The sequence below is a fragment of the Colossoma macropomum genome, unplaced genomic scaffold (assembly GCF_904425465.1).
Source record: "Colossoma macropomum unplaced genomic scaffold, Colossoma_macropomum, whole genome shotgun sequence".
Lineage (NCBI taxonomy): Eukaryota > Metazoa > Chordata > Actinopteri > Characiformes > Serrasalmidae > Colossoma > Colossoma macropomum.
The window spans coordinates 34,031,742-34,046,243 of NW_023494802.1; the positions used below are offsets into that span (position 1 = coordinate 34,031,742).

The following is a 14,502-nucleotide window of genomic DNA, read 5'->3' on the forward strand; positions in this document are numbered from 1 at the left end:
ACGCATCCAAGTGTTCCAAATTGATATATGACAATATCTACTTTCGATCACGTGTTACGGGGCGACTTAGACGGATTGCGCGTCATCTCGCCTTCCCAAATTTTCTTCTTCTGCAGCTCGAATCCAAAACATCTATCTATAGCGCGGGGGACAGGGGAAAGATGTTTAACTCGGTGAATCTGAGCAACTTCTGCTCCCAGACGCGCAAAGACCGGACGTCCGAGTTTGGGGACAGGACGGGCTGTGCCTCTAACATCTACCTCCCCAGCTGCACTTACTACGTCCCCGAATTTTCCACAGTCTCGTCGTTCCTTCCGCAAGGGCCCTCGCGGCAAATCACCTACCCTTATTCCACAAACCTGTCTCAAGTGCAGCCGGTGAGAGACGTTTCCTACGGCCTGGACCCTTCCAGCAAATGGCACCATAGAAGCAACTATGCATCCTGCTACTCAGGAGAGGATCTGGTGCACAGGGACTGTCTTCCGCCATCCACCATGACAGAAATGCTCATGAAAAACGAGAGCGTGTACAGCCACCACCACCACCACCACCACCACCATCCCAGCTCAAACCACCCCTCCACCGGCTTCTACTCCGGCGTGGGCAAGAACAACGTGCTCCCCCAAGGTTTCGATCGCTTTTTCGAAACGGCGTACTGCGGCGCGGACAATCAGTCAGACCATTGTTTACAAAAGACCGAGGCGGCCAAGCTGGAGAGCGCGACCCAGCCGGCCAGCGCCGTTTCGGGGGTGGACGAGCCGGAAAAGGAGCCGGAGGATGAGGAGCAACACACAAATTCTGGCTCGTGTAGCTCGACAGCAACAAAGGACGGCAACGCGGGCAAGATCAGCCACTCGAGTAGGTACCGAAGCTGTAAATGGGGAAAGGTTAAGGGACTAGCCCGGTGTTTTGTCGGTCAGATTTTATGTGGAGTTTTATAAGCATTCAAAGGATTTTATTATAACCTACAAAGCTCTTTCCTCCAACGAAAAGAATTTTTACGATGGGAAAGCGCTTTGAAAAAAGGGGATGTTATACACAGACGCTGCTATCCTAGAGTCTGTGAAATTTTAAGAGCGCGCTATTGTGACAAATGCTAACTTTGATCATGAACTTGCGTTCGGCATTTTAGGGGCTTTTCTCGTTGGGCTGTCTGGAGTAAAAATCAATTGGGCAGAACACTGCTTTGGCGTCATGTGAATTTTCTTTGAGCAGCTTGCATGCAAACTAGGTAGATGCTTCTATTAGCCATACTGCAAGTCGTGTTGTGACTTGAGATGCCATGCATTTGACACGATAGTGTTGGATCAGTATATATGAAGAGTAAATATCTATCTATCTATCTATCTATCTATCTATCTATCTATCTATCTATTTGTCAAATCTTATTGTATGCCTTTCCAGCATATTTAAATTTTCAACAAAATATTAATAGTCTAGTTTAAAGTCTGTCATGCTTATGCTACTTTTGGTTTCTATTTGCTAAGTTTGTGATAAGTTTTAGCGAATACAAGACTGAAATAACTGACAAAACCTTTTTAATTTTGGTTCATAATGTTATTCACCATGGAGCCATTTGCTATGAAGGAATAGCCAACAGTTCACTGCAGATTAGCTCCAACATGTCCTTGAAATGAAATGGTAGGGCCCACTGCAGGGTATTTTCTATAGGAACAATGTATCTTTGTAAAACTAACACTATCTGGTGTTGGAATCAAACCAACAAAAGAAGGCCCATTAACGGAAATTTCTTTAGTATCTACAGCGTTGATCTCTTGTTTGATCGTGTGGTTTCATATCTACATTCTTCACTTTATTTATGTCTTATTCACACCCAAACAGAATATACTAATAATAATTTTCGAGCAGGGTTTAATGCTAAAGCAAAACTATCAAAACCACTTCCTCTAAACGTCAGATTTCAAGTTCACTTTGCGTTTAATGCCGTCTGTGCGCCTTTCCACAAGCCGCAGTGAAAAAAAATTAACTTTTGTAGCGTTCTACCAAATTTATTTTCGATCAGAAGATCACTGCACTGCCAACTAATGCTTTTAAACCGTTCTTTCAATATTTCCTAGGTGCCCCACGCCAGAGGAAGAAGAGATGTCCGTACTCCAAGTTTCAGATTCGAGAACTGGAACGAGAGTTTTTCTTTAACGTTTACATCAACAAGGAGAAGAGGCTGCAGCTCTCCAGAATGCTAAATCTTACCGATAGACAAGTGAAGATATGGTTCCAAAACAGGAGGATGAAAGAAAAGAAGCTGAGCAGAGACCGCTTGCAGTATTTTTCTGGGAACCCATTGCTATAAGCCTCGAACTGAACGAACCCTCAGCAGGCTAAATGTTGATTTTACTTGATTATTTCCGTAAACTGTAGCTGGTCATGTTCCAAACTGCTTCTATCAATTTGATACATCTGTAGTGATGAAGCCAGCGCTGACTAAGATGGGGTTTGAGGAAAAGGTGGATAAGGAGAGTGTGTAGACTTTAGGCCAATGAGGAAGGAAATTATTGAATTGGAATGCGTGGTTGTGAAATCCAAGTTCAAAATTATTTGATGTCGTTTGGAATAAACTCTTTCAATCTGTGCCACAGGTTATTGACATTCAAAGGTAGCTTAGTCACAACAATAATATTATATGTTGGACATCCGTTTAATTGTTGTAAATATGTAACATAAAACAAACAGTCAATTAGTATTTGGGGCTGGATTTTACATTTTCGTCTTCTTAAACTGTGACTTGTACAATCAGTAATAATGTATTCCTTGTACAGAGACTATGCAATGTGCATTCGTGACTGTAAATATAAATATTAAGTTCACTTTTTTCCATAACCTTGCTGCTATTTTCTTTATATTGCCCTCGCGCGCTTTAGCCTATTGTTTCTTTAAATTATTTGCTTTATGTAATGCCCAAAGTTCTCTTGTCTTGTAGAAAGAGATCGCGAAAAAAAAACAGATCTGTGTACGATATATGATACTTCACATAAGAAATAAATATAAATAATGTGAAAATATTTGCACGTGAATCTCTAATTCCACGACTATTAACAAAGGCGGGTGAGGGTGGGGGTAGGGGGAGATCAGTGTGTTGTATTTAATTTTTTCAGCGATTTGAGATGTGTGGAGGTGTGCTGTGGAAGCAGTGACATCACTTGAAAGAACAATTCACAGTCGGATAATAAAATAGCATTTCAGTGAACTTTGAAAATAGCGGTTATTTAGCAAAACATTGGCTTGCAATAAAAGGTGACTCATCGTGTTTGCATGATGCATTGTGTTCAGAACTGCGTTTTGCACTAGAAATGTACAGTTTCTTGGACAATGATGAATTTGCAACCACAACATTGAAATTGTATTTCACGGACACGAGGGGGGAAAAGACAGAAGGAAAAGATAACCTCCTTTAGTACCTTCTAAATGGAATCGCCACTCTCCAAGTCTAGACACTGCCATAAAGGCAGAGGCCCTAAATGGCTATTTTCTTCTCTTAATTGCACCGTCTGTTCGTGGGGAATGGCGTGCACTTCCGCAGTAAATAGTAAACAAGAAAGTCTGGCTCTTGGAACAAAGAAACTTGAAAGAAGTTAGAAAATGAACACTAGTAGCCTACATGTACAAGCAGCGTCGCTAGCCACATCTCACAGGCAAACTCTAAAGCGATCTGGAAGGAGGGAGAGTAGACATCTTGTGGTGAGTCTCCGCCTTCTTCTGCTGATTCAATCCTCTCTCTCCCCCCCTCTCTCTCTACTCTGCAAAAAGTGGCTTTGCATGTACATGATTTCAAATTTTCTCTTAGTTGATAATGGCAGCAATGCATTACATCAATGCAATTCTTCCAGTGAAAGTCAACAACGATTTTTTTCGTTGACACATTTGAATCATCAAACTGCCATTATTTCAGTTGCATGTGCTGCTGTACTGTGTGTCTATACGTATATGGGAGAGAGAGAGAGAGAGAGAGAGAGAGAGATGGAGAGAGTGAGACAATTCCCAAATTCGTGCCCATCTTTACGTGATCATTTTTGTGGTCCTCAACATATGGCCTTGTGGGGTCTGCATGTGTGTGCAGTTCGCACATGTGCATATTGAGAGGAAAAGAAATAATTAAAAGTTGTCTTTGAACTTCAATAATGTCACGGCCTTCACCTTTAACCCGTTGCAATAAAGAGGAATCAAGGACCCCCTTTAGCCAGGAAATGTGTGGAGCAGGACAGAGAGCAAATGAGAGCAACTGCGAAAGCGAGGAGGAATGCGTAAGTAGCCAAACTTTGACCCTTCACATTAAACTACACCAGGTACCTTGGCCAGCTTTAGCACGCCCAGTAAATACACTTTATTGTCCCTGTAAAATGTGCTATTATCATGCATGAAATGTGTTATAGCGTCTTGGCATGTACTTTGCTCGTTTACGTTTTGATGCTTCCCAATGAGCGGTGCTTGGAGCTTTTAAAAGTTGTTTTAGTGGCTTTTGAACACAGTTGTTTTCGGTAGATCTTGGTCTGCTGGAAGAGAGTGCGCCAGGCAACGCTTTTACGCAGAGAAACGCCGTCTGCAGGTATGTTGCGTTGTTTTAACGAGCTACAATGGTTTCAGCACATTTTTTTAAGGCAGAGAGAGAGAGAGAGAAGAGAGAGAGAGAGAGGTTTGTTAACTGAGAGCTTTCATTGCTAGTGAGCTTTGCCCACAGAATTGCGGGCGAGAGAGAAAGAGAAAGAAAGAGAGAGAGAGATATCAGAAGATAGCAGAAGAAAGGGGGTGGGCGGCCCATAGCCAAGGATCAAGGCTAAAAGCCTTCTCTTGTCACACCCACCAACCTTGGCCCTGGCTCGGTGACGTCGAGAAGTTGTCGACTTCCTTTTGCCTCGCGCCTTGGTCACGCTGAAGAAGAGGCCCTTGGCGTAACCGCCTATCAAACCAGGGATACGAGGGTCGTCCCTGCCTCTTATGTGTGTGTGTGTGTGTGCGATGCCATGAATAACGGTCACGAAGCCAAAATTTAGCCTGCAGCTTGCGTGATCGATAAATATGACCTTTTAAAACATCCCGTAGTTTGGATGAGCTGGCTTTTGGCCCGCGCGATTTGTTATCGCGCAGGGGGAAAATTGAATTTATTCGCCAAAGACCATCCAGGCTGGCTGCAAGACGGGAGTGGATCCCATCCGAATGAGCTGCTGGACAGCTCGAAGGAAATGGCGGAGACTTCAGAGAGCCACCAGACCCAGAGCCCTGGACCTGAGTCGCCATTAGATTAAAATACGAGCTGGATTTGAATTTGAAGTCGGACGCAGTGCATGGAAAAGAGAATCATCCCATAGAGAAATGTTCAGAAACTTTATTTATCCTTTCACAATACAGGATAAATTGATGCCGCTTTGCTTTCCAGAGGAAAGTGTTTTGAACTCAGTCTGAGGAAAAAGCTAGGCCTGTAATAAAAATGTAATGAAAATATTTTTCTATTTTTCCAAAATCGACAATTATTTCTTGTTAAGAAGGACGGTATATTTTAAAGTGTGGGTAAATAATAAAAATAAGTCACCAACAACAGAGGCACGCCCCGATGTATAAATACTATATATCTTCTTATACGACTATAGTATATGTCTTAGCACAGTGATATAAATTCACCCAAACTGCAATAGTCACTAATATCATTTATTACACATATATAACTTATTATTTTTGCTTTCTCTTCTGTGCGCACACACGAGGAATAAAGAATACTACACCATATGTAAAATGATTTCAGTTTGAGTGTATTTACGCAGCTAAGACATAGAGCACTATAGTGTGAGAGTATATCTAGTGCTCACCTCCGGCGCTGTTGCATTAAAAGCTTCATAGGTTTTGCAGACTTCTTATTACAGCAGTTCTTATTGTAGAGCTATACCTACTTCCACTCCTATGGATGTGATGAAAAGCTGTAAATATCCAGCGGTGCTCAGCAGCCATTTGTGTGGTCTTTAATGATATTAAAATTTAATAAAATGCTGATGTGCTTTCCGATTACCACTCTCTGATTTATAATTGTCTTTAAGACGTTACATGCGACAACCATAAATTTCCATTCAGCGCAGTGGGTGGACGCCAGTTTGGGTAAGGAAAAAAACTTTAAGCTCGTTACTTCAAATTGGAAATGTATTTCAAAGTACTTGCAGTGCATGAAAAGTACCGAATATGTACACACACACACACACACACACACACACACACACACACACACACACGTATATATATACATATATATATAAATATATATATACATATACGTGTGTGTGTGTGTGTGTATGTGTGCATTGAAAAAACAATAAAACAATGCTTGTTAAACTATGCTTTATTGTAATTAAGAAACATTTGACATTTGTATTTGGCAAAATGCTGCATTTTTCAAATATGATGTGGCAACAAAACGCAAATTTTCGGCTAACCAACTCCAGTTTAACAGGTTTTCTGAGATATCCGTAATTACCTTTGTGTCCTTTTTACAACTTCGAACAGAAATAACTACAGCGTATATAGACTGAGGAAAGAATGGGGCGTGGGCTTTAAAATTTAGACTAGTTTCGGTACGCGCAGGATATATGTACATGGGAAACTCCCCTGTGAGTAAATAAGGCAGAATAATCAATAGTGGACTTACTATTGTGAATTCGCCATTCTGTAATGCACCCGAAATTTTTCACTTGAATTAGTAAAAAAAAAAATTATGAAGTTGGTCTGAATTACATACCAAATGTTTCACATTAGCAGTGGCGCATTATCAAGGCGCATGACCTGCTCTTAAATGCGCATAACGGCCCTGGCGCTATGCAAGTATTTACAGGTGCTAGGCTTGGCACAGACATTGTGAAAAAAAAGAAGAAGAGGAGGAAAAAAATGGATCCGAACATGCTAATATCTAATCAATCTCGCCGCTGTTTTTATGATGCGGCTATTTAAAAGACCCCACAATCCCACAAGGCTGCTAAAAAGAATCAGCAGGGGAAACTGCTGGTCAGTCCGGATGACAGACAGGAGAGCGGACCAATGGAAGACGCCCACAGTCTGCTGAAGGGTCATTGCCAGTGACCTCTCTGTCGGCGCCCAAGAGAGCCGGAGTACCGTGAGGGGGACAGTGGCGAGCAAACAAGCGCTGCTCAGCCAGCAAACAAACCCCGGCTTCAAAAAGACTGTTTCTTTTTCAAATGTAGACGACGTTCCTCGAAGCAGTGTGGGAAAATACACGCGTGCTTGTTTACTGTTCCTTCTCTTTCTTTAAAGCTGCCGTATAAGAACATTAACATGAAGGATTGTATTAATTAGCTTAGTGATGTCCTCGACTCAAGTGCGATAATATTACTTTGTATTTATCTCAACGTCAGAGTTTAGCAGGCAGGCATTAAGGTTTAAAAATCGCATTAGTTAATGGATGAGACAAATTATTGCTAATAGGGACCACAGATTAACAATAACAATTAACAATAATTAACAATACAAAAAACATAAATTAACGAATACAATAAGTTATTTACAGGCCCTTAAAGAGCTCAACGGTCTCCAATGCGCCTTAAAAAAAAAAAAAGAAAAAAACAATAACCTGTTTTTAAAACTTGAAACAGGTTCTTCTTTGCATTTATACGTGCAGCAGAATTAAATCAATTCATAATGAGTATTTAAAATAAAAACGTTGGACGTATATACATTTATAAATGTGTGAAAGTGTTATTAATCATAATTGTTAATCATAATTCAAGAGTTTCATTCCAAACTGCTGTGGACCCATTGTAACACTTTTGGATATAGGGAGTTTGTAAAGTATAACAGCGGACGTATAATGTAAACATTTTTATTTTCCAATAACTATGGTATCAATTATAAATTATAATATAACATTGATATGCCTCGTATGTGTAAAGCCCACTCCAAAAACGTATATCATGTGAAAAAAAGAAAAAAAAAAATAAGAAAGGGGTCTACAGCGCTCTTTGGAACGAAACCCTTCAACTGAAAGATGAGTTTCTCCCCAAGTTATTTAAACGTCACCATAATGTAAATATCTATTTATGTCCCCCATGTAATTTCTGAATAGCATGACAGTTTCTTAAAATACAAAAACAGTAATTAGATGGAATGTGAACAAGTACAGCTTTGCGTATAATAGAACCCAATGTGCCCTTGGTTATAATACAGCTTAGAAATTTGGTTCAAAGCTATTATAGAAGGCAAAAAGAAAAAGAAGAAAAGAAAAAAAAAACATGAAATACAATTTTCTGTCATTACAAAATTGTAGCTGTTGGTATCAAATATTTGTCTTTAATTACATGCAAGACAATATACATTTTGCAACAGAAGAATGAGTAGAATTTAACCCCAAAACCACAAACACAGAATGTCTATAGGGCTAGTATATCTCTACAACACTCAGCCTTTAGCTTTAATACACTTTGGACAACTTGGCCGCTTATTTAGTTCAGTTGTAGTTCCAGGCTGTCAGACTGGCCTTTCCTCCATATGAGCAAAACATTGTATTTGCAGCACTTTCAAAAAAAAAGTATTATTCTATTTAAAAAAGCTGTAAAATAATTACATCTGTTTTAACATGTAGGCTAAGAGACAGTCGACATGACAGCTATCACAGAGTGTTATGAACAGACATACCTCCGTAATGCGCAATATGATAATGAGAGTCCTTTGTCCCAGATTCAACATACACTCATTTTGGTGAACCCCCTGCAGAGTCAAGCACAGTTGTAAATTTGTGTTTTGCTGACTTCCTTTTCCTGTCATTTACCCCGTTTATCAGGTTCACCACTTCATTTACCTGCCTTTCTCGCTCGGTCTTCCTGTGCTCGCCTTAGCCACGTAACTGGACGTCTCGCCCGCTCGACTGCTCTTTGTTCTCTGTGACGGACGTGTCTTTGCACGAACGCGTCGACTAGATGGCGCCATTGCTCCACGCCGCGCCGACAGCGCTCACTAACTTGACCCTGTTGACGTCAGCACCGTCTAGAGCATCAAGGCCACTTCCAAAACCCTATTGGTCTGAAAATCACATGACAAGGGCGCCTTGAATCCATAATTATGTTGCTGATATTTTTTCGGCCCCCCCCCTACCCCAAAAGATGTCAGCGTCCTACTGTCCTTACCCTCTTCGACGTAAGCGGGATTGCTTTAAAACATAAAGATCGTCTCGCCCTCCGGCAAAAATGTCATGTCCGAACAACGTGGCGGCCGGCTCGTTTCTGATGGACTCGCTGGTTGGAGGGACGTCTCCGTACAGAGGTGAGGGCTATTCCGCCAACTCCGGGATGTATATGCAAACGCCCGCAGAATATGGCTGTCCGATGATGAGGAGCGTGGGCATCGTCGGCGCATCACACTCCAAGCGGGACGAGCTGCCGGTGAGCGGCTACCAACACCAGCAGCAGCAGCACGCGCATTACCTGTCGCAGCGGGACGCCTGGACAGCGGGCTCTAAAACTTACAGGAGCGCGCAACCTGTTGCCCAGCCTTTGCACCCGTGCTCTTTTCCGGCCAGTCACGTCAAAGAAGAGGCTCTGCCCTGCCTGTACCAGGCTGACCTGGACAGCCCCAAGGAATCTGCACAGGAACCGTCCGCTGCTACCTACATCCGCCTGGGGGATAATGGCAGCCACACGGATCAGAGTGGCGTCTCCGCCTCCGATTATTTCCGAGGAAGCCAGGTGTACGCGAGCGAGCGGGGGCAGCAGCGTGACGGCTTCGGCTCGGACTTTAACCCTGTACCCAGAATAACGACGCCCATCGAGGCGCAGGCTGCTGATGGCTACGGCAAAGGCAGCAAGTCAAAGCAGGACGCGGCGGGCGAGGAAGCCCACACAGAGGAGCAGGGCACGGATAAGAGGCAGCTCAGGAAGGAAGAGAGTGGGCCAAAGACAGACAGCTGCACAGATGATTCTGAGAGCGAATTGAAAGGTGATCCAAACTAACGAGGTCTCGCTTCGTGTGTGTGTAAGTGTGTGTGTGTGTGTGTGTGTGTGTTTGTGTGTGCGTGTTGGCGTATCTGTATACTCTTTCACGCGCATATACACGCACACTTAACGTAAGTAAATACACACACACACACACACACACACACACACACACAGGTTTATTGTTATACCTTCACAGGACGTGAGGTGTGTCATATATGTACCTAAAAACAATGATAATGATATGACCATTACGTATTATGTAAATATAAGAGTATATATATACACACACATATATATATATATATATATATATATATATATATATATATATATATATATATGATATATATATATGTGTGTGTGTGTGTGTGTGTGTGTATGTTACTAGCTGTATGCAATAAATGTAACCTATATGTAACCTAAATATCCCTTACAATATGGGTACATATAAGGGACATACAAGGGACATTTAGTTACTTACATATATAGAATAATTCGTCCCTCGTATGTATTAACACATAGTTAACTAATGAACCACTAACTACAAGTAATAACAATGTCATATTTGTAATATATATATATGTTATTACACTAGTTAAATATGATAAGACTAAAATAAATAATAATAAATGTGATAAGGCTAAATATAGTTCTAAACTTAACCCTAACCTCAGTAAAAAAAAGACCCCCAAAAACTTTTTTTTGCCACTTCAGTTTGAAAAACTTAAACGTGTACCTTTTGTCAAAGGCACTTTACAATTTTTCTCGTCTTTTTTTCCTACCCAGTCTATCCTTAAATTTTACAAAGACAAACAAACAACTCCCCCACACACGCACACACACACTCATGCATACACAGAGGAATGCAGATGGTCTGCAAACCTAGTATTTGAAAGTGGAACCACTAACAGCAGGTTCAAGGTTCCAGACTAGAACGTAGCAACGGTACCAATTTACGCTGCTCAAGTCAAACACTGCTTCAGCTGGTCAGTTCCGTGTGTGCATTCGTCTAAACAGACGTAAAGCAGACCTCTAAAAGCCCTCTCTGAATCCGTGTTTACGATGGCGACTGTGTTCAACATGGCCACATAAAGACGCAAAATGCGCGAGGGCCACTTAGCATCGAAATAAACAGGATCACACAAGCGCGGGCACGCACGCACGCACACACGCACACGCACAGACACACACACCAAAAAAAAAAAAGAACAAAATCCTTCCTCTAATGTAAATTAAGTGATTGCGTAATTTCATGCGCCGCAGTGGGTAGCTGTGCAGATACAATTTTACGCACAATCGTTTTATGTTTAAGGAAGTAAAGTGTAATAGAGCCCGGGGCGAAATGGGCTTCCCGTCGTATTGCAATAATAAAGAGGTGTTCCCTGCAGCGATACGGCTGTCTATAGCGACTAAATATAGCATAACAGGCTCTGCTCTATTTGTTATTTAAGAGTATTTAATCTGGTGTGTTTATTTATGGGTAAAGTCTGAGTCCAAATATAACCCCTGAAACGAAACCAACTGTAGCGTTTTGCAGAATCACATTTAGAGCCAATTATAAATATTAGCAGACTTTAGCTTCGTCTTTAGACCTAATTATAAATATTAGCAGACTTTAGCTTCTTCTTCTTCTTTTAAATTTCATGAATACACAGTTAACTGGCTGTAAAATAGGTTGCTCAGTGTTCATTTGTAAGCCTCCCATTTCACTGGCAAAAAGTAAAAAAAAAAAAGTTGCCAATGCATCACAAATGAGTGCTCTGAATTAAATGCAAATCATTTCTGTGCATTTCAGTAACTTTTTTAAATTTTTAACTTTTTTATGTATATATTTTTTACTTTATTCACTTTCTGTTCCATTCCTTGCGCGATAACGTGTACAAATTTAAGCGCATTTTCAGCCGCAGAGTACACATGCCTTTAATACTCCAAAAATAAGCACTTATTAAATTCACCATGTCTCGCTTTCTTTACACGTAAAAATGAGGTTTATTGTTCGACTGGAAACTCAAATTCGCATTATTAAGAATATTTGGCTATAAAAGAGCTTTAACACCACTGATACCAAAGTATGCTATGAAAAATGTCAACAAATAAGTGGATTTGTTGACACTCTTTAAAAAGCAAAAAAGGATGTTTTTGTACAGATAACAAGAAAAGATATGAAATCTATCAAAAAGTGGAGACGGATTTACCAAATAATCGCTTGTACTTTCTTTTTAAAACATCTCATATATTCTATTACCTATTCAGGCATATATTATCTAGCACACACATGCTAGAATAGACATTCTGAATAAGAATAGGAAAAATGCAAAGGGAGGGTGTAATTGCAGCTCCAAGTACAGTGTCTTCTTAAATTATGCGCGTGTCTGAACCTGTATATTATACTTTATTGCCGCAGATGAAGTAAAGTTGGAAAACGCGACGGGGAACTGGCTAAAGGCTAAAAGTGGACGCAAGAAGAGATGTCCTTACACAAAGCATCAGACACTTGAGCTGGAGAAGGAGTTCTTGTTCAACATGTACTTGACTCGAGAGCGCCGTCTGGAGATCAGCAAGAGTATCAACCTCACAGACAGACAGGTCAAGATCTGGTTTCAGAACAGAAGGATGAAGCTGAAGAAGCTCACCAGGGAAAGTCGAGTCCGGGACCTAACAGGCTACAGCTACAACTGAAGGCAGAACAAACAAACAAGCAAACAAACAAACAAACAAACAAACAAACAAACAGCACACTCACACAAGTACATTAAAACAAAGACTGACAAAAAAGACTGTGCTTTTGTATTTACGTGATTCAAATTTGCCAGTGTGTTGCACGTGAATAAAATATTTTGCAGCTTCTGTCTGTCGGTTGATTTAGCGAGCATTGTGTTTTGATTCGACGCATTTTATTCACGCGCAGATTTGAATCGTGTAAATTCAAGGCGCAGTTGGATAGGTGCATTATCCATACATCTGCCTCTCTCTCACTCACGTGCTCACACATACTCAGCACAACACGGAGACCTTTGAGCAGCCCTGGTATGTGACACTGGTTGGGAAGAGGTTGTTTCAAAACAGTATTAAGTTTGGTTCTCAGTGCCCCAGCAGATAGGTCAAGCTGAACAACGCCGCAGATTGAAGCACTGTAAATATGCCATTGGCGCAAATATTGGCGCAAATGTTGGTGGACGGGTGTGTCTTGCTAAAAGCAGAAGTTTGTTTTACTCTTAGCCTGCCAAACATGAGTTGTCTATCTGATGTCTTAGATTAGCGTGTTTGTCAATTAAAGTGCGCGTGTGTCCTCAACATGGCGTAACCCTGTATTCTGCATGCCAATTGCTGTTTTTTGTCCATTTGATTTCTAATCCAAGAGATAAATAAAAAAGAGGGGTTGGGAACTCGAATGTCCTGGTATCTCCTTCCCCTTGGACATCCTCTTTGGCATTCTATTGAGAAAGAGAAATAATAGTAAGGGCAAAAAGAAGAGAGAGACTGAGTGAGAGAGTGAGAGAGAGAGAAAGAGAGTGAGTATGAGTGCGTGTGCGGGAGAGAGAGAGAGAAAGATTGTAGCACTTCCAATAAGAGTGGGAGACCCATAACGTTGATTTAAATATTATCCAGGTGACCACAGTAAGTCAAGGTCATAAAATTGTAATGTCATGACGGTCCTGGAAAAGCGCTGGGGGTGGATTTTATGATCTGCAAATATAATGTGCTGGTGCAGTAAAGATGCATTAAAAGCCGAGTGGAGGAGGGCTAATCCACAGACCCGGGACTGCAACGCGCTGGCCTCACTGGCGCGCTCTGCGGGCTGACCGGCTGCTACTGGAGGCAGGAAGCTCGTACGATGGCTATGGAGAAGCACACGAAGCAATGAGCGTGGATGTACGATATGACAACAACACCAGCATTAACAACAACAATAACAACAACGACGACCATGACCAACGTGGGGATCCTACTACAGATAAGGAAGAAGGCTAAAAAGGTAGGACAGCCATTTTTATTACTTTCTCTGCTGCTTTGAGGATGTGTTCACACGCATTGATTTGAGGAACCATCTGCTTTTGTCTAAGCCCTTCTTGAATGCTAGACGGTGACATCTTAAAGGCATGTTGTGATGGTCCTCTATTATCTGATTACCTATATAGCCATGGTTGTGTTGGTGTTCCTGTGGTTATATTATTTAATTGCTGAAAAACGTGGCTGAGTTGGTCTTTTTATCTGATTGCTGATCTAGTTATTTATGATTGTGGTGATCCTCTTTTAACTGTATTGTCTGATTAGTGATTCATTTATAGCCGTGGTGGTCTCCTTGTACTTATATTATCTGGTCACTAATCTAGTCTCGGTGGTGAATATAGTTTTAATATTGTCTGTGTGCGATATATTTCAACAGCTTTTAATATATTTGCTGTAATTATTGGGATAAACTTTGCTGTTTATTTTCATTTTGTTCTGCTCTATCAGAAGACACTGATTTAATGCTCTGCCTGGCAAATCGTTGCACTTTCACTCTCATGCTAAACACGTAGACATCTTGATGCTGGCTAGCGTGAAAGTTAATTTAAGTGCTGGC

The 14,502-nt window shown here is 41.2% G+C and overlaps 3 protein-coding genes and 1 long non-coding RNA gene across 5 annotated transcripts in view; 3 read left to right on the top strand and 1 right to left on the bottom strand.

The window, feature by feature from the left end:
* Positions 1-27: 27 nt before the first annotated feature.
* Positions 28-2,311, top strand: hoxc11a (homeobox C11a). The gene is given in 3 exon segments (XM_036590859.1): positions 28-52; positions 55-858; positions 2,079-2,311. Coding segments are annotated over 3 exon segments (1,062 nt in total).
* Positions 2,312-4,507: 2,196 nt separating this feature from the next.
* On the top strand, positions 4,508-12,742 carry hoxc10a (homeobox C10a). Its single transcript, XM_036590860.1, has 3 exons — positions 4,508-4,561; positions 8,786-9,936; positions 12,340-12,742. The coding sequence occupies exons 2-3, from the start codon at positions 9,189-9,191 to the stop codon at positions 12,612-12,614; spliced, it is 1,023 nt and encodes a 340-aa protein (XP_036446753.1). The 5' UTR covers positions 4,508-4,561; positions 8,786-9,188; the 3' UTR covers positions 12,615-12,742.
* LOC118822061 lies at positions 6,330-8,871 on the bottom strand. The gene is made up of 3 exons (XR_005008399.1): positions 8,804-8,871; positions 8,641-8,712; positions 6,330-8,519 (listed from the first exon to the last, which is right to left on the bottom strand). It is a non-coding gene; the product is annotated as an uncharacterized LOC118822061 (long non-coding RNA).
* Positions 12,743-12,818: 76 nt separating the features above from the next.
* The window catches only part of hoxc3a (homeobox C3a), a 73,734-nt gene continuing 72,050 nt past the window's right edge, over positions 12,819-14,502 (top strand). For both annotated transcript variants that reach the window (XM_036590865.1, XM_036590867.1), the window contains exon 1: positions 12,819-13,911. The gene's annotated coding sequence lies outside the window, so the exon portion shown is untranslated. The remainder of the gene's footprint in view (positions 13,912-14,502) is intronic.